This window comes from Leuciscus leuciscus (assembly GCF_965113295.1).
Source record: "Leuciscus leuciscus genome assembly, chromosome: 3".
Lineage (NCBI taxonomy): Eukaryota > Metazoa > Chordata > Actinopteri > Cypriniformes > Leuciscidae > Leuciscus > Leuciscus leuciscus.
Genome location: NC_138727.1, coordinates 63,381,862 through 63,407,892, shown reverse-complemented (window position 1 = coordinate 63,407,892; position 26,031 = coordinate 63,381,862). Strand labels below are relative to the sequence as shown.

The 26,031-nt window shown below is 38.3% G+C and overlaps 1 protein-coding gene across 1 annotated transcript; it reads right to left on the bottom strand.

Annotated features, from left to right (window-relative positions):
- Positions 1-9,719: 9,719 nt before the first annotated feature.
- Positions 9,720-25,816, bottom strand: LOC309495429 (polymeric immunoglobulin receptor-like). The gene is made up of 8 exons (XM_082165215.1): positions 24,508-25,816; positions 24,100-24,414; positions 23,214-23,549; positions 22,012-22,314; positions 21,641-21,943; positions 12,050-12,145; positions 11,870-11,916; positions 9,720-11,763 (listed from the first exon to the last, which is right to left on the bottom strand). The coding sequence occupies exons 1-8, from the start codon at positions 24,557-24,559 to the stop codon at positions 11,545-11,547; spliced, it is 1,671 nt and encodes a 556-aa protein (XP_082021341.1). The 5' UTR covers positions 24,560-25,816; the 3' UTR covers positions 9,720-11,544.
- Between the last annotated feature and the right edge of the window lie 215 nt (positions 25,817-26,031).

Genomic DNA, 26,031 nt, shown 5'->3' with positions numbered 1-26,031 from the left:
ATAAAAGCTGTAATAGTAAAAGGTTTCCAGATAGCTCGAATGCCAGATTTCATATGCAAGCATGTCAGCCAATCACAGCAGTGGTCGTTTACATTGAAGTCTCACAGCAGACACGCCCCCTCAAACAGAGCGTTCAAATCAGGGGATGAAATCAGGCTAGGAAATATGCCTTTTATTTCTAAATTATAACAACTTTTGATCTAAAAAAACATACTAACATTATAAGGGCACCCCAGGAAACATTCTAAAATAATAAAATAATCCATTCTAGGGCACCTTTAATACAAATTACTAACAGTATTCATCACGTTAACGCCGATAACGGCCCACCACTAATATATATAAATTTATTCAGCAGAGACTTTTATTGAAAATGATGAGAATAATACAGACATATTGCTAAATCAAAGCAGAACACAAGCACAATCATTAATACAAGTTACTAACAGTATTTTAATTTGTTCTTTTGAAGATTGAAATGTATTCTGCTGCTCAGGATTGGCAAGTTACAATGTAATTAGTTACCTTTTTTTAGTTTAAAAATAATGTAATTACATTTTTAAAATATCTATTACTGCCTTTCTGGCACTTCACTTGAGTTTCACATTTCTAAAATACATTTAACCCTCAGGTGTTCTTCGTTTCGGAACCCCACGTGTTATCTTCCCGGTCAGAAGTGACCGGACACCTACAAATGAAACTTCCTCCACAACAGTAAAACCAATGCAATTTATTTTTTTTCAATAATATTTTTTTTTTTGTATTTTGAGAGGAGTCAATTTTTTATTTTTTTTTGTCATATTAGCGCCTAGCCTGGCTCCGCCCTCCTACGTACTTCCGCTCAATTTAATTTTCCTTCAGTAACTCCGTCTGGGATTGTGGTGTATTCTTTGGTTTTCTCCAATCAATTTTTAACCGGTCCAATCAGCGAACAGAGGGAGTGGCTGAGAATGATGACGTTGAGATCGTGCGCTAGTTTGAGTTGACATACGTCACGACCAAACATTAGCGATTGGTTATGGCAGATCCAGAGTGACTCTGGTCAGATCCAATAGTTTTAAACTTCAACAGAGTACCCGCCTACAAGGAAGTTAACGCTTGTCAATGGAGAGATGCCAGACTCTCTGTACAAATGAAATGTACGAGAGTCTGGTAGAACCAGGCTAATTAGCACCATCTGTTGATAAAAATGTAATATTACATGTTATTGCATGGGTTTACCACTAGATGCCTGTATATCACTCTATGGAGAGGTTTGTGAATTCTCTAGTTGTTTTGGAACCAAATTATTACTTTTTAAGATGAGGATTTGAATGTATTTTTTTAGAAATTCTCAAATAATTTTTTTTGCCAAGGTTTATACATTTTTTTTTCTAAATAAATTTGATGTGAAGATTACACATTTTTGCATTATTACTACAGTCAAACCTGAGTACAGAGAAAGCATTTTGTTACAGGTAACATTACGATTCATTAAAAAAATAAACAGTAATGCTTTATCACAGCTTATTATTATTTATATTATTATTATTTTTAAACATTATATTAATTATTTTATTAATAATGACAGCAGGCGCGAGCAAAAAAAAAAATTAAAATCTGCGCCGCGAAGCGGTTTTCTATTATCTATCATTTCACTGTGTGGGGAATTGGCAAATTTGCGCCCCTGCTTGCTGAGAAGATGCCGTGCACAGAAGCTGTTTGTTTGAGAAGGGGAAAGGGGAGGGGGCGCGGGCGCGGATGACAGTTCACCTCTGGGTCTCTCCCAAATGGAACGGGGGATCCATATAGTTATCTAAGTCAGTCACACCTCGACTTTCTTCCAAATAACGCACATTTCATTCATAATATTATAAATACAGGCCTCTATATTTCCTGCACATTTTTGTTTTTCTGAATTGTCTGAATGGCTAATAAAAATAGGTAATACAAAACGATTACTTGGTCACCACCACCAAGGTGAATTGGTTTAGTGTTGACTTCTGGTCGTGACCATAGACTGTAAAAAATATGTCGTGACTCGTCGTGAGTGACAGTTGGTATGGGGGGTAGAGTCCTGCACGGGTTCGGGTACTCAAACGGGTGAAAAATATCCAACTGTGTCGGATACGGGGTCGGGTCGGACACGGGGGAAACACGGGTTTAAAACAATCACATGCAAACGTAAAAATATATGCATATTTTACAAAAATCTACAAAAATATTCCTGTATTTCAAGTTGATAAAATAATTTAAAATCCACATCAGTTTATTTGTACCCACGCGCCACGCCCTCCCAGGATCTATAACGTTACCTAGGCTACTACTTTCACTTTCATAACCGCGCGCGCGCGATCTGCTTGCAGTTGTCGAGATGGATGCTGAGGAGTTGAAGAAAAGAATAGCTAGTGGAGATTGTAAAGTTGTCGACAATACGTCATCAAAAATCAAGTCCAGTGTGTGGGAGAAATTTGGAGTTATCTGAAGAAAACAATATTGTGAAAGGCTTTGCTGCATGCATTTTCGTGTTGGATAGCCGCACATGTGGAACTTCATCGCCGAGGAAGCACGCAGATAACTGTGGTAACAAACCAAGCAGTTCTATCAAACAGTATTTTTCAAATTTAACACTGTTCAGTATGTGTGGTGTGCAGGGCGTGTTTGAACCCAAAATTGTTAGATGTAGGCTAGACGAAATTGCGTGGCAGATATAGTGTTGTAGCCGCGTCTGTTAGGCTACTCAGTTTTGTGGTAACGTTAGCCATCATGTGCCGGCCTTTTGACAGCTTCGGCTGAAGTTGTCCTTGTGTTAATTGTCGTTATAACTTCTGTATGACCTGGCAATAAATTTTTTTGTAATTGTGTCTATAATGTGATTGGCTAAACTGATTTTATTTCGGGTGCGGGTCGGGTGTCGGTTCTATTTTAAGCGGGTCGGGTCGGGTGCGGATTTTAATTAGTGCTGTTGACGGATAACGGGTCGGATGCGGTTTGAAGCACTGCGGGTACGGGCGGGTGCGGGTTTACAAAATAGGACCCGTGCAGGACTCTGATGGGGGGGATCAGGGGAAATCTGTTGATTGTCGATGTCGAGTACATGCCAAATAAGAGATGGACAAGAAAGGTCAAAGCCATCAGGTGCCCAATTTAGAAACGAGCGAAAGATAAAGGTATGCAACTATGTTTTCTCTGTATGATTACGGTATCCATGTGATGAATGAAGGGGCAATATTAATTGGTGGGTATAACTCTTATTTGTTAGCCTTTTTGCTATGATTCTTGCTATGCTTAACAATAATTCGGTTTTAACTCAAACACGAGATCTAATTTCACCATAATATTGTGCTTTGCAACAAAACTGTTACAAGTTCAGTTATTACACTGCAAAAAATGCTTTTCTTACTTAGTATTTTTGTCTTGTTTCCAGGCCAAATATCAAACATTTCTTAAATAAAGATGCATAACGTTATTTTACTAAAGTAGTAAAATGACATAAGATATTAAGTCTTGTTTTCCGGGGAAATATATAAAAATCTTGTTTTTGCTTAAAACAAGCAAAACATGATCTGCCAACGGGGTAAGAAAAATTTCTTGGGGGGGGTGCTCGAAGGGGGTCTCGCCCAGGGTGTAATTCAATGTAGAACCGCCACTGATTTGTAGATTGTACACACACAAATTCTCAGAATTTTGTGTTTTTGTCAATTTCCCAATCATTTCCTATGGTCGGTCGAACAAATTTTTTTTACGACCACTTAGCATGCTCGGATCATGACCTCAATTTTTTTGTGTGTTCACATACCTAATGCCATAAAAGTCATGAAGTGTCATAACATTCCGATGAAGCTGTGATTAAAAAAAAAAAAAAAAAAAAAAAAAAAGAAATGACCGAAGAGCACCTGAGGGTAACCCTCTGAGGTCAAGAAACGCGCCGACGCGTTTTGCTGGATTTTTTTCACATAGCAGCAACATAAACTTAAATTACTCCGTAATTTATGGTTATACAGAAAAAAGAAATATAAAAAAAGAATCTGTGATATTTCTACTTTTGTATGTGTCCACTTACAATCAAATCAAAACATTGTGCTTTTGTAAAATAAAGAAAATAAACAGGGTGTGCGTTCTGCCTCTCCGTCGCGGTGAACTTTTATTTCTTGAGCACGTCTATAAACTGAAACAAAACTCAGCGAATACTTGTCACACATTTATGAGCCATACACCTTTATACACATTTAAGTGTGTACTTTTAAATGATCGGATTCAAACTGCAAACAAATATTCTCTGTTTAAGTAATTTGTATAAAACCAACAGGATGTCCAGTATCTCAAACGCTTGCTAATTACTTTTTAATTCGACACGCCCACTCGCGCAAAAGTGATTCACATGCAAATCTCCACATGGGACGCGAACGCCCTCCTTACCTCAAACACAAAACACCAAAACACTTCACAAGTCTCTGCTTTTCGTCGAGTTTGGAAGACACGCCGTGAGCTTACATTGGATTTAACTCAGAAGAAGAAGAACGCGATTTGAAGACAAGAAAGATGTAAGGTAAGAAATTCTTACTTATTAGTTTATGGTATTGTTGCATAAACTTCACATTGCAGTTGAACTGTTGCTAGATATATGGTGAATATAGGGCTGTGACGGTATGGGATTTTTTCTTACCGCGGTAAACAGTCCCTCCAGAAAAACGCGATTATGCGATCGCATGATTCCATGCATAATCAGCCAAAGTCCGCATATTTATGCGGGGGACGCATTTTTTCAAATACGCCGCACTTTCCCCGCATAAATTGCAGATTTCCGTGCACAAAATATGCGGGCTTTCATGATTTCATAATCCCTGCATTTTCGGTGCAAAAAGTCACATATATCTTAGCAGAAAGTTTTACATTTACTTCACACAAGCGCAGCTATTTCCCCTGTTGCCATGGGAACGTTATGAAGTGACGTAATTACGCGGCATTATTGAAAAGCTGCAAACCCCGATGAAACCATGATGAAGCCCGCAAATCGTTCTCATTTGCCAACAAACATAAGCGCAAAAGACCGCGCTAAGCAGTTTCCCAGTGTGTTACATGACAGTGGGGGCAAATTATTTTGCACTCCGTGCAACTGCGTGTTGGACCACAGGCGGAAGTCTACGCTGGACAACCACTTTGCCACCGCCAAACATTTGAGGATGGTTAAAGCAGCAGCGGAATCAGCCAAGAAGAAGCAGCTCACCTACACCGAGGCGTCAACTTCCAAAACAGTTGCTAGGGCTGAAAGAATCAAGGTCAGTAGCCTATAAGATTAAAGCTTGTAAAATTATGAAATTATTACTAACAGTAGTGTAATTTCCCATGCAAGATGATTGATTTTGGCATGAAAGAATTTTTTATTTGCAGAAACACTACTGTTCTGTGAAAGGCTTACTGTAAATGATTCAGTTTTATACTGCAGTTTTCTGTAGGTTACACTGGACTTTGTGTGTGTGTGTGTGTGTGTGTGTGTGTGTGTGTGTGTGTGTGTGTGTGTGTGTAAATGATTCGGTTTTATACTGCAGTTTTCTGTAGGTTACACTGGACTGTGTGTGTGTGTGTGTGTGTGTGTGTGTGTAAATGATTCGGTTTTATACTGCAGTTTTCTGTAGGTTACACTGGACTGTGTGTGTGTGTGTGTGTGTGTGTGTGTGTGTGTGTGTGTGTGTGTGTGTGTGTGTACATAATACAGCCTAATGATACAAAAGTATTTTTCTGTTTGTTCTAGATTTGTGAAAGCTGGGTTGCCACCTGCACTGCCATCAACATCCCACTGTCTAAGAGTGACCACCCTGTACTGAGGAAATTTCTGAATGAAAAAGTAATCAATGGCGGCGCCATTCCAGGGTTTCACCAGCTTCAAGAGATGTATTTGGGAGCAGTATATGAGAGGGAAAAAGAGGACCTTAAGACACTTCTTGCCAGAAAACCTCTTGCTGTGATTTTCGATGAGACTCCAGATGTTGAGGGGAGATGTGTCCTGAATATCCTCCTTGCACCACTTGAGAAGGATCATTCTGGGAGGATCTTGGCCTACCTTGCAGATACTGTTTTCCTTGAGCAATGCAATCATTCCACTGTATCCATGGCTGTCGTAAGGTGCCTTCAAGAATACAGCATTAACAACGAGGATGTGATTGTGTTCGACACTGATAATGCAGCCTACATGAAGAAGGCATTCACAGCAGCTCTGCAGTCGTTGTTCCCCAACTCAATACACATCACATGCATGGCACACATAATGAATCTCATTGGCAATGCCTTCCGCAAACCTTTTGTTCAGTTGAACAGCTTCATGTTAAGTTTCTCCCAGATGTTCTTCAATGCTGGATCACGGAAGAGAAGATACCTCTGCTTCATGACAAAAAAGCTGCCAGAAAAAAAGGCGATCATGCCTCCAAACCCCTGTGCAACACGCTGGAACTCCTGGTTCTCTGCAGTGCAGTACCACGCACAGCACTTTGGACTGTACAAGGAGTTCATAGAGCTGGAAATCGAGGTAAAAACTTCCTTCAAATAATTCCTCAATACAATTAACACTTCCTTTTCTTCATCTGTTAACCCCATTTGCACATACAAACATGAATAGTTTAGTAATATCAAAGTAAAAAATTTAATGGCATTGAACATATTGTATGTTTGACCTAATTCCTTTCTTTCTATTTGTGTTTTTATTAATAGGTGTGTAGCAGAAGTGCTCCACAGTCTGTGGAGAGACTCCACGAGATGCTTCAAGACCACGACCTAGCTCAGTCCCTGAATGTCCAGATCAACATCATGGCTGACAAGTGCAAACGCTTCCTAAGTCTTCTCGATATCTTCCAGAGCAGACGTCCTGTGACCACAAAGATCTTCAATTATCTGGAGGATCTGCAGGTGGTCTTTGCTGCCAACAAAGAGCTGCAGTATGAGGCGTGTGCCGAATACTTTGAAGGGTTTAACTTACCTCACACCACAAAGACACAGATCCTCTGCACAGTTGGTCAGGCATATGAAAACGCTGAAGAAAAGCTCAGCAAGTATATGTCACATGGGCAGCCGGCCATTGAGTTTCTCCAGGAGGTCAGGGTGTTTGACCCTCGCCACATCGCATTCCTAGATGACTCTGTAGCAAGCTACAAGGCCATTCCAGGTTTCACTGAAGTGCAGGGTGATGAATTTGATTCTTACTTCAAGACTCTTGGTCCAGCAGCACTCAGAGCTGCACCATCCGGCGTGGTGGATTTGGATGTGTTTTGGGATGGCCTACAGGAGAGACTTCCTGTGCTGAGTTCCTTGGCCAAGCGGTACAAAGATGCTGTCTCAAACTCAGCTGATGCTGAACGCAGCAACAGCATCTACAAACTGGTGTTGTCTAACCGAAGAAGATCAACTACCAACCAAAACCTCAAAGCCTTGGTCTTCCTTTACCATAACCAACGAGTCCGCAGTGGAGCATTTGAGAGGGAGGAGATGGTGGAGGAGATGGTGGAGGGGGAGGAGATGGACGTTGAGGGAGAGGGGATGGAGGATGAGGATGGCGAATGATTGGCCAGTGTTAGAGGCTACGTAGTTAGTTTTATTCAGGAGTTTATGCAACTTTACAGTTGTAAGATTGCACTTTTTTGTTAGTAGTATGTAAATTTACGTTACTGTAAGACTGTACTGTTACTGTACTGTACTGTTACTGTATTGCTTACATTACTGTGGATTGGAAGCACTTATTTTAACAAGATGTCTGTTTTGTTCAACTACCTCTGTAAAACAGGAAGCACATTTTATTTTTTTATTTTTTATTTATTCATTTTTAAGCTCCAGAACTTGTTCGACTCAATGTTTTGTAAGTTTGAGCCATGTGTTTATTAAGGTCTGAAATAAAACAAGATGAGAACTTAAATATTCCCAGCACTTTATGCGATGTAGTATGCTTGCTCATAGGAAGTAATAAGAAATGACTCTTTACATTAAAGTAGTAGCCTAGTGAGAACAGGGTGTTGGGGGAATCACTTTTTTCTCTCTTTTTCATCAAACCGCAGTTTTTGCACGTTCCCGCAGTTTTTGCAAGTTCCCGCAATTTTTGCAAGTTCCCGCAATTTTTGCAAGTTCCCGCAATTTTTGCAAGTTCCCGCAATTTCATCGCATAAAATTGCATAAATATCCCGCATATTCAATCGCATTTTTTAAGAAAACGTGCCGCATAATCAAGGATTTTTGCCCGCAACAATCACAAAAAAACGCCGCGTTTTTCTGGAGGGACTGGGTAAAGAAGCAATAAATCTCGCGGTTTGGCGGTTAACCAACCCCCCACCCACCCCAAAAAAAAAGTGATCAAGAACGCACAGCTTGTAAATGACAATGGAAATGAATAACATAAAGCAGTATTCTTTATTAACAAATTAACAAATTAACATTTATATTAAATTGTAAATATTAATAATTAACTATTAAGGCCGGCGACACACTGGCTGCGTGGTGTGAGTGTGGCGTTTCTGTTGCGTGTCAGCTGCGTGGCTTTTTTTATGTCTTTGCACATCAGAAACAGCGCTGCTGCTGCTAGGTGACATATAAGCCTCATTGGTGATATATTCGACATATGGGGAGAGAGTTGTGGAAGGCCTATACTTAATGTTAAACATAAATATATAACAGCAAAGACAGCGTCGGCAGTATTGATGGCAAAATAGGCTACAGAATATTTCGTTCTGTATTGACAGGTGCAATATTTGAAAATCGATAATATTTTTTTTAATTACATTTATATCTGCATTTATGTCAAAACCTAAACTTTCAAACATCAAAATGTAATTTATTAATATGTATTCATGTCAAAATGATTTTTTTTCCTATTCTATTTTGCCAGGAAACGCTTCCAACAGGCTTGCGTGAAAAATAGGCGTCGGTTCTATTTCTAGCATGCACGCTTTTTTCCGCGCGCCTCGTGCCGCAACTGAGACGCGCGTCTCACGCAGGCAGTGTGCAAGCTCTAACCTGTTAACATGGGAGCTGAAATAAAAACGGACACGCCACGCAGCCAGTGTGTCGCCGACCTAAGGTAGGTGTGCTGCACTTAAGTCCAGCAAACGCCACAGGATGGTTAATTTTTCTAAGATGTGGTCTTAAGTTAGTGGTATTTCCTCGCGAGACGGATACTTTTGTGCGACAAATACGGCATATTGCCTTGTCCAAATTCACCGGCTTCCCCTTAATTGTCACCTGCCTCAAAGGCGACACAGTATTTGGCTTAGACACTAGATTCGTGGCTATTTTTTAAATCATTCGGCTAGCGCCGTCAACTGTTATATACCACATGAGAGAGATCGCTACTTGCAATTAAAATCTAACTCCAACTGTTCACGTTATGCTTGTCTTTTATGCCTGTGTTTGTTTGTATTTAATTGAACATTATCTGTAAACATCACAAGTACTGAAACCTAGCAGTTAATTAATAATAATCAGACACACACAAAAAAATAAATCCCCCATATGTTTAACGGACTGTCCCTCCCTTGCGCAGGAAGCGTTTTTTTTTTCTCCAGAAGCACTTGAACATGGGACTCGCAGAATACAGTAAATTATAAGCAAATATTAATGTGTTTTATAGTTCATATCACACACCATATGCACTCCTGTGACTTTCAAAAAAAAAAAAAAAAAGTGCGGTGATGACCTCACACTCGTAGGCATCTCATTAACGCGATATTGCGGTGATGCGGTTATCGTCACACCCCTAGGTGAATATTATACTATTTAGACCCGTGTTTACTGTTAAATACTGTTTGTGGATATCTGCTCAAACATATGTATAACCATAATGTTTAATATTTTGGAGCGCGATGGCGTTTGAATGTATCATATTTTGGAGCGCGCTGTGGGTTTGAATGTATCATATTTTGGAGCGTGATTGCGTTTGAAAGGAAAAATGCACCAAACATTAGGCTTTATGTTTTTACTATTATCTCATTTCATATCATCATAATGAATGGAAACATTTGAAGTAACATATGATAATCAATATATTTTTCTCTAGCGTAGTTGTTCTTGAAATCTTTTGGAAGATTTAATTTATTGTTATTATTATTTTATGCAGCACTGCGTAGCCTATGCCTACAACGCACAACAAACCTGGTGTTCATTATATATTGTTGGAAACGTGTGTGTGTGTGTGTGTATTCTGTGAATTTTAAAAATAAATTTTAACCAGAAAAATCTAAAATCTATTCCCAAAATCGTGCAGCCCTACAGTTTCTCTTGATATCAGTATGTTCACAGTTTTTTCTTTTTTTTTTTTCTTTCAGGGACCAGATGCAACTGAGTCCTGCTGACTTCAACATTCACATGAGTCTCTGTACATGAACATGGTAAAGTGAAAATCAAACACCTTGGAAATGAAAGGTATGTACAATGTTTTTAGGAATGGCACAAAGGTCTCTGTCTTTGGATCATTGTTTTCAATGTGCTCTTTTGTCATTTGCATTTTTGGATTGTGTTGTGTTGTAAATAAATCCAAACAATCTAAAAGCCATTCTTTTTTAAATCTCCTCATTCTTTGTGCAAGGTTGCTCTGAATGACAGGGCCTGATCGCTCCTAATAGGGCAGTTAGGGGAGTGTCTTTGTCTTTCTCAGGTGTGAAAAGCTTACATATTCATGAGATGATCACGCCTCTTCGCATATGGCTTTGTCACACAAAACACGTCTTAGAAATTTTAAATCAATATATTGTCTTATCTGAATGAGCAGTCAGGGTGATTTTCACATAGTTTTGGAGCAAATATTCTAGGCTATGTCATACAATTTTCAAAAGTCTTGTGAAGAAATAATCAGTATGGGTTTCATGGCCTTATTTCAGTGAGAATTTTTTATTTTATTTTCACAAACCACGCATAAATGTCATTATCTCAAAACTACAAACTTTTACATACATGCTGCTGATATATTATTGTAGCAGAGTTTGTGCTGAATACAGTGTAATTAGACTTTAGCCATGAAAATGTCACTAGTAACAGAAAAAAACACAAATGTCAGAGCATGTCAGAACACCTCCAGGGCCCAGAAAACAGCTCAGACCTCAGAGGGTTAAAGCCCATGTTGCAGGTTAGAATACCCAGTAAGCCAATGTATAGAAAAATAATGTAGGAACTAGATTTAAATATAAACATATACTTATAAAACGCTATTTAGGCTTCTGGAGTCGTTTTTGTGAGAAAATTGTACTTCCGCATTTGAAAACCGCCGAACCGGAAGTGACGCAACATGAGGGAGAGCGGTCAAAGTAAACAATAGGAAAGCAATGGATCGCAATGACAGCTCGGAAAGCTGGGGGAATTGTAGCCTAAATGTTTACTCGTATGATATATATAATTCATATAATTGATATATATGATGATCTGAGGAGAACAGGGCAAGAGAACAGTGTTAGCTTATAGATGTATTCACGTTAGCCTGACGATATGTATAACACTATGCTCAGATCACAATACTGTACAGATTATTATCATCATGTATCAGGCAATAGCAAAGCTAGTATTTAGACCCTTATCCACTAGTAAAGTGGATTCTGTGAATCAGAGGGGATTGTGGGTAACGACTGACGAGTAAAGTGGATTCTGTGAATCAGAGGGGATTGTGGGTAACTGGACTGACGAGTAAAGTGGATTCTGTGAATCAGAGGGGATTGTGGGTAACTGGACTGACGAGTAAAGTGGATTCTGTGAATCAGAGGGGATTGTGGGTAACTGGACTGTCGAATATAGAGGAGTTGATGTGGGATCTGAGTCTTGAACCTGTAAGAGAAGCAAAATCCCCCAAACATGAAGTCTCAGTTTAAAGGTACAGCAAACATGGCCACTTATCTGACATCATGAAGCACAGATCAGTTCTGAAACTCACCATTTCATGATCTCCGGTCTCTCTTCTGTCTGATGATGACATGATGCCTGTGTGAACAAGAGCCACATCTCAGACTGAGAAAATGAGAGATAATTTAACTGTGTGTGTGTTTCTGAACAGCAGAGGGCGACACACTCAGATTTACTAAATGTGCAGTGTGTGTGTGTGTGAGTGTCTCACCATGTTTACAGCTGTATTTTATTTTGAGCAACATGAGCACTAAACACACAGCCAGCAGGATCAAACCCACAGAAACCGCAACTATCACAAAGGAACCTGAAATCACACAAAGGGATTTTCACAGAGAAACAAGGTGAGATTATGACATCATACGAGTATTCTTACAAATGCTGTACTTCCATCGCTTATATATCATATGATCACTTTCAACTCAAACTGAGCAACGGATCTGTTGGATCTTACCAGATTTTTCTTCACACATTTTTTAGAGGAACAAATTCAGTCATTATTTACTCAGATCATCTGTGGAACACAAAGCTGATTGTTTGAAGAATATTCTCAAATCACGATTCATGTTTTTTTTTTTTTTATCACAATTCTTTTCCATGTTGGTTTTAAGACTATTTTTCTAATTACTGAGCCGCAAAACAGCCATAATGTCCCCAATTAAAAAAAAAAAATGTGTTAATTAGATTTAACGTAGAGCACACTGTAAATTTTAATTTGCAAATGTTTCTATTTTTCAATTGTAATATTTTATTGAAACCAAACAGATTGTGCTACAATAGCATAATTGATTTAATGTACAAAACATTCAAATATAATAATGCAATTTATATTGTATACTAATCTCATAATTTTACCCTGTTCAGTGTTCCTAATGTAATTAGTAATTATTTACTATGATAAACTAAATGCCAGTGACAATAATAATCCTCTTGTGGGAAGTATGTTATTTCTAGACACGCACTACACAACTTCCAGTCATCAATAAAATTAAAAGTGCTTATTCACCTTCTTTCCTACATTTAGATAATTGGGCAAATGCATTTTTGTCTCAGTGCATGTGATAAAAGCTAGCTACTATTCACGCCGGTATGTTGACGGAAGTCGTGGGATTTCATGTGTTGCGTGATATCTCTGCGCCCAAGTAGCCAGGGCCGGCGCGTCCATATAGGCGAACTAGGCAATTGCCTAGAGCGGCACTTTTGTAAGGGCGGCAAAATGTGTGCCAATCGGGAATGAACAATTCACAAAATAGGCTATATGATTTGCTGAGCTGCCGCTGCGCCGCCCCGCACATGTCCCACCCCGCCCCGCCCCCTGCTCTCACGAGTCATGACTCATGACTGAGTGATGGGACGTTCGGATAATTTTACTGACTCTCTTGTTCGATCTCGTTCATAAAAATGAACGAATCTTTATTTGAGTCATTTCGTTAATTTAAGTGGCTTTAAATGTTACACAGCCAAAATCCCCGATCACATCCACCTACGCATATAGTATATGTATATATTTGCTTCCTCTTGGCCTAAAGTGTTCCTGCAACGGGAGTGTTCTCTGGCTAGAGCGCAGAACAGCGGAGTTTGTATGGACAGAAGTGCATGCCTGAGCTTGTGTTTTGGGTTAAGCTGCGTTGCTTTGACATTGTGGAAAATATAACAATAGAAACAAAATATAGGCTATTAGCCTTTTTACCCATTATTATCAATCTAAATTAATCTCGATTTTAATTTAACTTAATTTCGTTTTTCTTTATGTAAATTTCGTTTTTCTTTATTTAAATTTCGTTTTACTTTATTTAAATTTCGTTTTTTCTTTATTTAAATTTTAAATTTTGTTTTTTCTTTATTTAAATGTTTTTTTCTTTATTTAAATTTCGTTTTTTCTTTATTTAAATTTTACATTTAGTTTTTTTCTTTATTGAAATTTTGTTTTTTCTTTATTTAATTTTTACATTTTGTTTTTTCTTTATTTAAATGTTTTTTTTCTTTATTTAAATGTTTTTTTCTTTATTTAAATTTCGTTTTTTCTTTATTTAAATTTTACATTTTGTTTTTTTCTTTATTTAAATTTCGTTTTACTTTATTTAAATTTCGTTTTTTCTTTATTTAAATTTAAAATTTTGTTTTTTCTTTATTTAAATGTTTTTTTTTTCTTTATTTAAATGTTGTTTTTTTTCTTTATTTAAATTTTACATTTAGTTTTTTTCTTTATTTAAATTTGGTTTTTCTTTATTGAAATTTTGTTTTTCTTAATTTAAATCTACCCTTTACTGTGTCAGTAATTTGTTAGTCAGAAAAATATAGACTACCTTAAAGTATTGCTTAATTTAACAGACGTGTGTGTGCGTTTTATATTGCTAGTGCAGCGTGCGTCAAGTATTTAAGCCCTGCCCGCTTGAGGTGCGCCGCTTCCCGCTCGCGGTGTTCTGTAGTTTACTAAAAGTTTATTAATTCTGAACGTATCGTGTCTCGCGTGTCCATCTATATTGCACCACCAAATGCTACACTGCACTCCCTTGTGAAGTCGATTGGATGAACGGTTCTCGAAATAATCAAAATGCAAACGGACATAGACACATAGAGATTCTGCCTTTATTAGAGAGAAGAATACGTTCAGCACCCTCTCGAAGCTTTGAATATTCGATGTTCATTACTACTACCGCAGCTTCGAAGCTCAAAAAATGGTATTCGGACCAGCCCTAGGGGCGGCACAAATGTTTTTCGCCTAGAGCGGCAGAAGTGCACGCGCCGGCCCTGCAAGTAGCAGTGCTTCGCCTAAGTAGCAGTGCTTCGCCTAAGTAGCAGTGCTTCGCCTGTGCTTCCCCCTAATATAGTCCCAAGTCAATATCTGCCTAGGAAATCACCTAGTGTTAAAATATAACCAACACCACCTGTTCACCTTTTCTCTTTGTTCATCAGTTACATCTTTCCAGGGCTTACTTGTTCTGTCATATGTTCCCTTTTCTAACTTCGTTAGAGTTGTTTGTTTAAGCCATAGTTGTACCCAGTGGTTAAATTGGGCCGGGGCTCTCTGGGGCTCAGCCCCGGCACATAAGCCTGCTCGTTTGTGTCCTGATGTGCCTGTTTACAGTCAGTTGCCTAATGGAAATTATGTCACATAAAATTTGATGAAAGTGATGCTTTGGAAAACATATTTCTGACAATAAATGAAAGATTTTTGAAATGGCATGTCTATTTTGTCTCGGCGGAACTGAGATGAGAACAATCGGAACACGGCCGTATTCTTGTTCAGCTGCTTAATCTCGTTGTCAGTCGACCATGATCGCGCACCGCTCGCGCATGACATGCGCATCTAGGTAGGCTACTACTCAAAACTCCGACACGGATAAATGTATGCAGCAATATATAATGAATGTTCCTGGGAGATCCGTAGTTGCACCGGATGTGGAAGTGCGCAAAAGTTCCAGAACCTTCAACCGCCTTAAACAATAAATAAATAAAAACTCACGAGCTGCTGGCCGCCGCTGGAGATCAATTTTGTCAAGTTCAGCACAACGTTGGTTGTACAAAAAGTGCCCTGGCCTTGAACAACAAGGTAAGGAAAATATGTTTGGCACATTGTATGGGTCACTATATCATAACAAGGTAATACAATGTGTAATCAAGTGATGTCAATTCCAGCGTTATGGACGTGACATTTGCAGTAAAAACTTGAAATATAAATTCTCAGAAGATGCATTTAATACCAATATATTGAAACTATATATATTGGTTTATATATCCATACTCCCTTAATAAAGGAGTCCAGATATTAGAAAAATATCAGTCTACACATGCGTTTAATATTTAATATGAGGGAAATAGGCTACACATGCCGTGGACGTGACACAAAAAATCTTTAACTTTTAGGTGGCAAAATTTTAGGTGGCACTGCGCAAACCAAAAGTAATACTAGGCTACCCACCGGATACTCTGCACAGAACATAACATATTCATTTTATTTTATTTTTCATGTTCGCATTTATGAGGAAAAAACAATGTTACGGATGTGAGCGCTCTGAAAGCTATGGAAGCTTGTTTCCGCCACTGAATAATAAATAAATAATAATAATTGCGTCTTTTTATCTCACAATTCTGACTTTTTTTCTCACAATTGTGATATATCAAGTCAGAATTGTGACTTTTTTTTCTCAGAATTGCGAGATATGAAGTCAGAATTGCATGATATTCATCAAAATTTAGTGTTATAAAGTCCGTCTTTTTTTCCCTTAGAATTTGACTTTATATCTCACAATTCTGAGAAAAGATGTTTATGTGTATAGAAAGCAATTGTGTTATAAAGTCAGAATTGCGTGATATAAAGACTTTATAACACACAATTCTGACTTTATTTCACGCAATTCTGACTTTATATCTCTTTATATAAACTCGCAATTGTGAGATAAAAAGTCACAATTATTATTATTATTTATTTATTATTCAGTGGCGGAAACAAGCTTCCATAGAAAGCACAAAGCCTTTCTTTAAAATGAATTTCGTTTTGTATTAATTGTATCTTAATTTTAATCAATGTTTCATCAACCAATTGCCAGGACTTAATAAATAAGAAGTAAATATAGCAGACAATAGATAAACACGACATGAAGGCGCTGGAACTGGAGCGCGTCTCATAAATGAACCGAAACTCAGCGTATAAGGTAGCCTACTTGCCTAACAGACCCGAGAAATATAGAAAGCTTGAAATGTCTTCTTTTAAACAGAACAATTCAAAAAGTAAACAGACTGCTGCATGTGTAATTTTTAGAAAACACTTGTTCATTAATAAACAATTAAAATGTCCTTGCTATATTTTACATATTCATAATCATTACTTTTGCCGGTTCTTTGTGACAGCTTTTAGGCCTTTATTGGCAGCGCCACCCTTACATGTTACATGAACGCGTAACCACCGCATCAGCACCGAAAACAGGAGATTTTTTTCAATCCCTGTTTTGGCAGGGGAAAAACTGATCAGAAAATGTAACGAAACGTTGTAGAAATGTAGTGGAGTAGAAAGTATAATAATTATAATAATTGCTTATATTAAAATTAATTAATTATTAATTATTGCTTATTATGATAGTATAATAATTGCTGCAAAATGTAACGAAGTAAAAGTCAAAAGTAGCCTATGCACTATTGATTCTACTTATGTAAAGTACAGATATGTGAAAAATGTACTTAAGTAACAAAGTATTTGTACTTCGTTACATTCCACCACTGCTGATAAACAGTAATGTAAATGCTAAATGTCCTAATACCTGTTAATACTACAACAATGCAAAGTATGCTCTTAACCTTGCAGTTTTTCACATATCATGTAACACTCAATTTCTCCATTTCTTTGCACAAAACTCTCCAGAAATTGCCATTTAATGTTTTTTTTATTTTTTTATTATTCACGGGGGAGCATACCCCCGGACCCCCCTAGGGAGAGCCCCCCCACATAATAAATCCCAATTTAACCCCTGGTTGTACCTGATGCACTCACGCGGGGTCCCCTCACAGTTTGACTGTCAGCATATTCTTTCGGGTGTTTTCTTTTGAGGCGTTTAAAGGACAAGTTCGGTATTTTACACTTAAAGCCCTGTTTTCAGATAGTTTCTGATGAAATACAATGGTTAAGATTGAAATTTGGACAAATGCTGCTGGCCCGAGAATTTTAGGTTTTTGTGGTAGCACCCCCCCACCTATACAACGGTTGCATAGGTGCACTGGAAAAATCGTGGTTACAAAGACGTGAAACTCACCGAGTGGTCAGGGGTGTTCACTGATATGCTCACACAAAAATCGCTGCAAAAGATGCTTTCCAACAGGTGTTTTACCATTCGTTGTAAAACTGTGGACCTATTTTTCCAAACGCCTCACACCCGTACATTCTTCCGTTGGGAGCTTGAATAATAGACTCTCCAGCCCAGTTGGTGGTGATAATGCACCTTTGCCAATTGCAAGCAAACCACTGGCATTTCATTGAATACACAGAAGAAGCAGAAGAAGAAGCGGCGGAGTAATACCGTAAAGGTGCTGCGGTCTCACAGCACGTCCTATTAAGTCAATGGAGTTGGACAAAAACTACGATAAAACCTGTTGGAAAGCATCTTTAGCAGCGATTTTTGTGTGAGCATATCAGTGAACACCCCCTGACCACTCAGTGAGTTTCACGTCTTTGTAAACGAAAGTTTAATGCGTTTTAGGAAGGATTATTCCAGTGCACCTATGCAGCCATTGTTAAGGTGGGGGGGTGCTACCCAGTGGTGTAGTGGTAAAAAAGAGGTGGGTAAACTATAAATTCTGGTGGACCACGACGTGGTCACCCGGTAAGGTGGGCCACTGCCTACCGGTGTATGTGTATCCTGATGACATCGCTATAGGCTATTATTTGATGGTACTACCAAGGTGTTGTAGTATAACTACAGGACAACAGTGATGTGTAAACTGAATTTGGCAACAATACTGTGAATTACAGTGAAGTTATTGAATATTGTTCATAAAAATCATACATTTACAATTGTATATACAATTTAAAATATATTTTTCCCAAAATAAGTGTTGTAGTATAACCATCAGGACGTCGGAGATGTGTAAACTGAATTTGGCAACAATACAGTGAATTACAGTGAAGTTATTGAATACTTTTCATAATAAAAATGATCAACATGATACATTTACAATTGTATATCAAATTAAAAATATATTTTTTTCCAAAATAAGTCTTGTAGTATAACCATCAGGACAGCAGTGATGTGCAAACTGAATTTGGCAACAATACAGTGAATTACAGTGCAGTTATTGAATACTTTTCATAAATAATAATCATAAAAATTATGCAAAAAGATATTTATACAAAATAAGTGTTGTAGTATAACCATCAGGACAGCAGTGATGTGTGAACTTATTTTGATGACACTATAGTGTGTGACAGTGAAGTTATTGACTGTTTTCGGGTTTTGCACTTTGCAGACGGTCCCTTCGGATCTGTCTCGCTGCCGCCTGCGCATAGAGATCAATGTATTTTGTCCACTGTGAGGGAAAGCTCGTTTTGAGAAAAAATAGGTTGTAGCTGCTTGTCTACATACTACGATTAAAAAGAGGTGTTATTTGTGTAGTAACAACATTTAGCTCACGAGTTATTGACCCGGGAAGTTCGAATCTGTGAATTTATTGCCAACTTTACTCAACTCGGCGCGCTGCGCTCTCTGCTCCGTGTTTGCGCGCTGCGCGTTCTGCTCTGTAGTTAACGGCCCAAATGCTCGAATCATGTGCCGATCGGCGATCACGCACTCGAAAAGCAAAGTCCGCTCAAATATCGTGAAATTTAGAGGTGGATAAACGCACTTTAGAGGTGGGCAAACGCTATAATTTTGGGAGGTGCGTAAACGCCGTTTACGTGCGTTTAGCCTCCACTACATCCCTGGTGCTACCACAAAAACCTAAAATTCTCGGGACAGCAGCATTTGTCCAAAGTTCAATCTTAACCATTGTATTTCATCAGAAACGATCTGAAAACAGGGCTTTAAGTGTAAAATACCGAACTTGTCCTTTAAAGATTTGACGTGTTGCCATCCGACGTGCGAGTCTTATCATTGCAACATTTGCAAATAACTGTTGTTTGCGCCATTGTCTGTTGTGGAAAATCCAAACCATTTCCATTTTACCGATGTTGCTTTTTTTTAGGGAACAATTACTCTGTGTTTTCTACCATCGTCACTGTGTTGCTAAATCTCACGAGCAATGTATATGATCTTGTTAACACGCCGACATCTAGCGTGCACACCCCAATTTGTTGCGTACTTGCATTGTATTATTGCATGTTGGGACGTTGATGAAAGGCATAGAACTGCAACTGATAGAACATGCAATTTAGCACAAATCACGATACAACGATATTTCAGAAAAAGTGGATCGTGGAGACATTTTAATTGTTCACGATAAAAAAATCATCATATCGCACACCCCTAATTGAAACCCAGTCAACAATTTGATCTCACAGTGATCTCACCATGAGCTCTCAGGATACTCAGGATACTCACAATCTGAGTTCACAGTGAGCTACAAGTGTATCCTCAGCGTATATCTGTGTGTGCACTTACTGTGAGCTGACCATGTGACACCACTGTGACATCACTGTGATAGTGTTGAGAAACAGGAAGTAGAATCTCCCCCCAGTGACAGATATTTGAACCGCCTCTTCTCATCCTGCTCAACATTTTCAGTTCACGATGAGCTCATATATTACTGACACTGTGAGTATCACTGTATGAGAATGGTGTGATGTCACTGTGATCATGATCCCACGTGTTGACTGGGAAGGAGACATCTAAATGTGTCTGGTGTTGGGATATAACAATATATCACTGCAAAGGTATTTAAGAATTCTTTTTACCCTTGAGCGAAGACAAAAAAGTTTGTTGCAATGATTATACGAGGGCTGTAAAGCAGCTTTATAAAGACAATAGAGTCAGTATTCAGCTCAATTCAGTTCAGTGTTGATTAAGTTCAACAACAATGTGAATGTTCAAATGTATGATTAATTGCAAATTCGTATCCGATGATATCACGTATGTGCCAAGACACATCTTTACAGTGCATATAACGATTTAAATTCAGATCTGGTCAAGAATCAGAAAAAAAAAAAAAGTGTGTCTGAAATGACAGTAAGATGAGGGTTATTTCTGCACATCTGTAAACAGAAATGCTTTCTCTGTCCTAAACTAAAAAAAACTAAAACACAAGTTGTACTATGGTTTTGGTTGCTTCCTGTTCTCTGTGGTTTTCATGTTCATCAGGCTGAATCTGCAGACTTCACCACAGCATGTTGCTTTAAAGGGACAGTTCACCCAAAAATGAACACGCTGTAAGAAGAAAAGCTGCAGAGAACCAGAAATGGTGCTGTAATTTTCTGCCAGGACATTGTTCATTAAGCTTACAGACATTTCCTTTTACCTTAAAACATTAATATGGAAAATGATTTATTAACAGTAAATTTGGTCCATATTTTTACACTGTAAAATCTAATGTAAGTCTTACTTTAAAAAACATGCAAACCGATTGCCTTAAAAAACCCAAGTAAAATAAGAATAGTATGTTGTACTGACAAATGCTTTAGTATAGTTCACTTACACAAGAGTTCTAGTAACTAAAAGAACTGAGTGTACTTTACTTTTCATTACTTCATTCATTCATTCATTCATTCATTCATTCATTCATTCATTACTTTTTCATTTACTTTAGGTTTACTCTTGACTTAGTATAGCTACCAATGCTTTTACCATGGTTGTGTTTTGCATGCTGAATGTTGAAGTCTGTGTGTGACTCAAGTATGATCTATACGGATCAAAAATATATGGGAATATATTTCAAAATATAATGTGATGTACAGTATTACATAATATGGGAAACTAGTGCTTATATTTTTCAATATACTGCAATATATACATATAAAGCATTTATAAATTATGACAAAAATAGCATAACATGTAATAATAAAAAAATGTTATCATTAATTGTGTACATGTATTGCACATTCATATTCCCATATAAATGTGAATGTATGTTCACTGTTCACACATATAAACACACATTCATGGAATGAGTTACAGCAGATTTCTAGTTCCCAGCATGCTTTGCTTCTGACTGTTAAAGGAGAGTATGTTAAAATTAAGAGTTATTTAATGTTTTTAAATAATGTTTTGCCCAATATTAATATAGGGGGAGATTTGTTAGTTTCATTTTCTATTATTATGGAATTTAAAAGGTTTTCTGGTATGAGTTTTTGTGGTCACCATTGTGCTGAAAGATGTTTTACCTTGAGTCACATGTAGATGAACTTCAGTGAATACGAACGACCCAGAAGTCTCCTCTGCGCACCAGTATTTCCCAGAATCCTCTTCTGTCAGATTGCTGATGTTCACAGTAAAGACTCCAGCTGAGGTTTCGTCCGTCAGAGAGAATCGGCCGTTTGTTCTCGTATTGGATGAAACACGAACTCCGTCTCGGACACAGATGTTGGGCTGATCTCCTCTGCAGAAAAGCCTCTGTGTTTGAGTCCTGACGTTCTTACAGCTGATGGACACCGATCCTCCGACAGACGCTTCATGAGTGAAGAGCGCTGGAGAGAACAAACACATGAGGATGATGACAGAAAACATTGAGATGATCCCCAGAAAACACTCTCACCATCTTTCAGGACGATCATGAGCTCAATGGGAAGGTTAAACGCTTCTTTCACTGCACACCAGTATATCCCAGCATCCTCTGCTCTCAGGTCACTCAAGGTCACAGTGAAGAGATTGAGTTCAGTGTCGTCCTTTACTGAAATCTTTGTTTTATTAACATGGGCTTCATCGGATCGAATGATTTTTTTAGCATCTTTAGTGAAACACTTTCCTTTACAAAGACGCTTTATTTCTGTTGAATGGTTTCCATCATAAGGGCATTTGATCTCAGATGAATCTCCTTCACGTCCGACCACTGGAGGCACTAATAGTCAAAGAAAAGGAGAAGTATTTATATGCTGTAATATATGCATAGGTTATTTGATTTATGGTCACTGTACGCACTAGTTAAAGTGAGTTGATGTTGATTGGTGAGCGAGACAGAAGTCAGATGTGTGTCTCTGGTTTCGGCTCCACACCAGTAAACGCCAGCATCTCTCACGCTCACATTACTGATGCTCACTGTAAAAACTCCTGCTGGACTGGCAGAAAACTCAAAGCGTTTCTTCTCTGATGAACTGATGCTTTCACAGATCTTCTCCTTGTTCTCTTTGCAGATGTGTGTGAAGGTCTTGTCGTGTTTCTCGGGGAAATTGCAGGTGAGTTTCACACTTTCACCAATAATAGCAGATGTGTTGCTTGATGCAGGAAAGTGATCAACTATACACACAAAAACAATGAAAAATATACAATATAAAAATACCTTATCTGTCTTATTTTAAGTCTCTAAAATGAAGGTCCTCCCAGAAGCTCTTTATCTTGATTTACTGTCAGTTTAATCTCAGTGAACAGATCATGATCAGGTATATTCACTCCACATCTGTACGTCGCTTCATCAGCCGCGATTAAATCACTGATGAAAACCTTCAAACGTCCTTCACTGGAATCATCATACATGTGCACTTTATCATGACGAACCCACTGATTCTGTTCTTCAACGAGGATCTTCTGTGATGGATCTTTCTGGATAAACTTCTTGTTTCCTTTGAATTCTTGTGGAAATTTACACGTGATGAAGACTGATTTACTGGAGTAGGCCTGAACCTGGACAGAAGTTTGACCTGCAAAATGAGATTTATATGTTGATTTATTACATTATTAAAAGTCAGGAGGGATTTACATTCCTTATTTAGAGCTGTAAGGATATTTTCATTAGAAAGTCACCATAAACATTCAGCTGAATCTCTTTAATGAAGTTTATGTGAGTACTTGATTGATGTGATCCATCTCTCTCCACTCCACATAAATAAACTCCACCGTCCGCTGCAGAAATATCTCTAATGGTCACATTAAAATGATCTTCATGACTGTCAGACAGACTGAACTTCTCCTCAGATGATTGTGATGATCGTGAACTGTTCAGAACATGGACAGGATCCTCGTTCAGTCTGTAGAAAACTTTGGTGTGTGTTTTAAACTTCTCATCATATTCACAGCGGAAAGTGATCGTCTTTTGTCCAAGATACCCGTCCAGGATAACAGACTTTCCACAACGAGACTCTGAAAATGATTTCAACAAAACCTTGTGACATGAACTTAAATCTAAAATATTATTAGTGTTATTAAAGGTGCACTAGGGAACTTTGTCCTCTCTATCGCCATCTCTGTGTGAAACATACAATGTCATGATACTTGCAGTGTTTTCCTTTTAATGTGTATTGTGGTTGTTTTTAGGTATATTTATAGTTTATTTATAACAGTGACATCCTACATCAAGACATACTGACAGAAAAACACACATCTGAAAATGTAATCTGAACACGGAAGTTACATGTATTTTTTTTTCTTCTTTTTACAGAGGAAACATGCAAAGAAGAATGACATACAACATAAAACTGACATTTTCCCTGCATAATCCAACCCGGCAGCTCGAACTATGGATTATTATTATAATCTGACCATTTTGAATCATTGTGGATCAAGGCATGGAGACGGTTTAAATTTTTTTCAGTAATTCATTTTTGTTCATTTTTACTCAAAATCTTCCGTACTGCACCTTTAATACTATAATAAATAATTGCTGTAGGAAGTTATAAAGTGTCACACGTACCTTTACTCTCCACTAACGTAACATAATGATTCCATGTCTGATTATTTCCACATGTATAATCCCCATAATCCTCTCTGCTGAGGTTCCTGATAAACACTGTGAAGAATCTGCTGTTTTCATCATCATACAGAGCGAATCTCCCGTTATAAACCCATCGTCTCTGAACATCAGTACTGATGCCCATCTTACAGCTCCTGTCTCTGCAGAAATACTTCACTTTATGTTGTTCATGAGTCTCTCTCTGGTTTGAGATCATGCACTTGAACATTAAACTCCCTCCAGTGCATCCAAACACTCTGAAACAAAGTACTTGACCTGCCAAACACAAGTTCATTTGCTCTCGGTTAGTATATATCATCAATCTGGGTAATATATTATTTGACCCAGACTGAGCTGTGAAGAACTGACCTGAGATCAGGCAGAGGGTGATGAAGATGAAGATGATGATGGCAGCCTTCATTCCAGATTGACTTCAGTCTCAGATATCCAGAGAAAAACCAGATCCGATCCCGATCCAGTGAAAGCAAGAACTGATCAAATGTGTTTCTTGAATGCGATGTAAGTCACTATCATTAGAAGTACACAGATCCTCCGTCAGTCTTTCTCACGTTTCTTCTTCCTTATTCTCTAACGGTTCCACCCAGATCTGCACTGTTAACAGGGCGGAGAGTGTTGAGATGTGTGTGAAAGGTATATGTGTGAAAGACAAGCAGAGAAACACTGATGACAGACGACACATCCGTATATTAATATAAACATATACATTAAGAGTGACAGAAGGGTGTAAAGACTTCATCCTGCATTCATCATGAAAACCACAGAGAAACTGACATGTGTGAAACAGTTTTAGTAGATCTCAGTCATCTTTAAACATGACAGTATTTCCGGTAAGAGGGCATACAGACGCACTGTGAGAATCTAATGTGCTTTGGATGTTGTGAAAGATCTCTAAGGGCGCTTTCACACTTGGTTCGATTGCCTGTTCCGATCCCGAGTTCGATTGTTCCCCCCTCCCCCTGCCCCCGATGGACTGTGTTCACATTATATTATTTCTATCTGAACCGCGGTACGCTTGCGTCATCAGGCTGCAGCTGGCGTAATGGTGTTGCTTGGTAACCGCGAATGAAAAGGCGCCCAAATGGATAGACTTGCTCGGTTGACATTTGTTCTTCTTTTTTTTAACCTTTGGTTTTGTTTTCAACATAGACATACAGAAACACACTTGCTTCTGTCTGCCGCAAAAATTCTGAAAACGTTTCAAAGACAGCGGACTGTCCGCCGAAGACACATTATACGTCATGTAATGGAAATTTTTATTCTAGCCAGCTAATACCATACATGGTGTTAAAGAAACTGCAAGTTGCATATCATCTTCTTCCTTACTGCTGAAGAACAAGGTCAAAATGACATTTACAGAAAGGACAGTTTGTTCTTTCTAAATACAGATAAGCTCGCTTGCACTAAGAGCAAAGGTGTTGCATTGGAAAATATATTAAATTGTTTTAATGACATATGTGTGTAAGTGTGTGCGTATAACCATGGGGTGTTAGAATAAGTGTGATGAGTTTTGTGTATATAAGCTGGGCAAAAAGGAGAAGTCGGGGCGCTTCTCTTATCAGACTCTGACTGATGGGTGAACAGCCTTTCTTGCAAGAAATAAAGATCTTTAATAACTTTTGAAATCTCCAACTGTCTTCCAATTATTGTTTAAAGTCTAAAAAGAATTTCCACGACAGTCATCAATAGCGGTTCACTTCCGCGGTTTGGTTCGATTGCGTTCATATCAGCAGCGAACCATACCCGAGTTCACGTGAACCGTACCCCAGACCACCCTTTTTTTAAGCGGACTCGAGTACGGTTCGCGGGTGCGCACCCGAGTTCGGAAGACAGCGTTCACATCATCCAAACGAACCGAACTCATATGTCATTCAA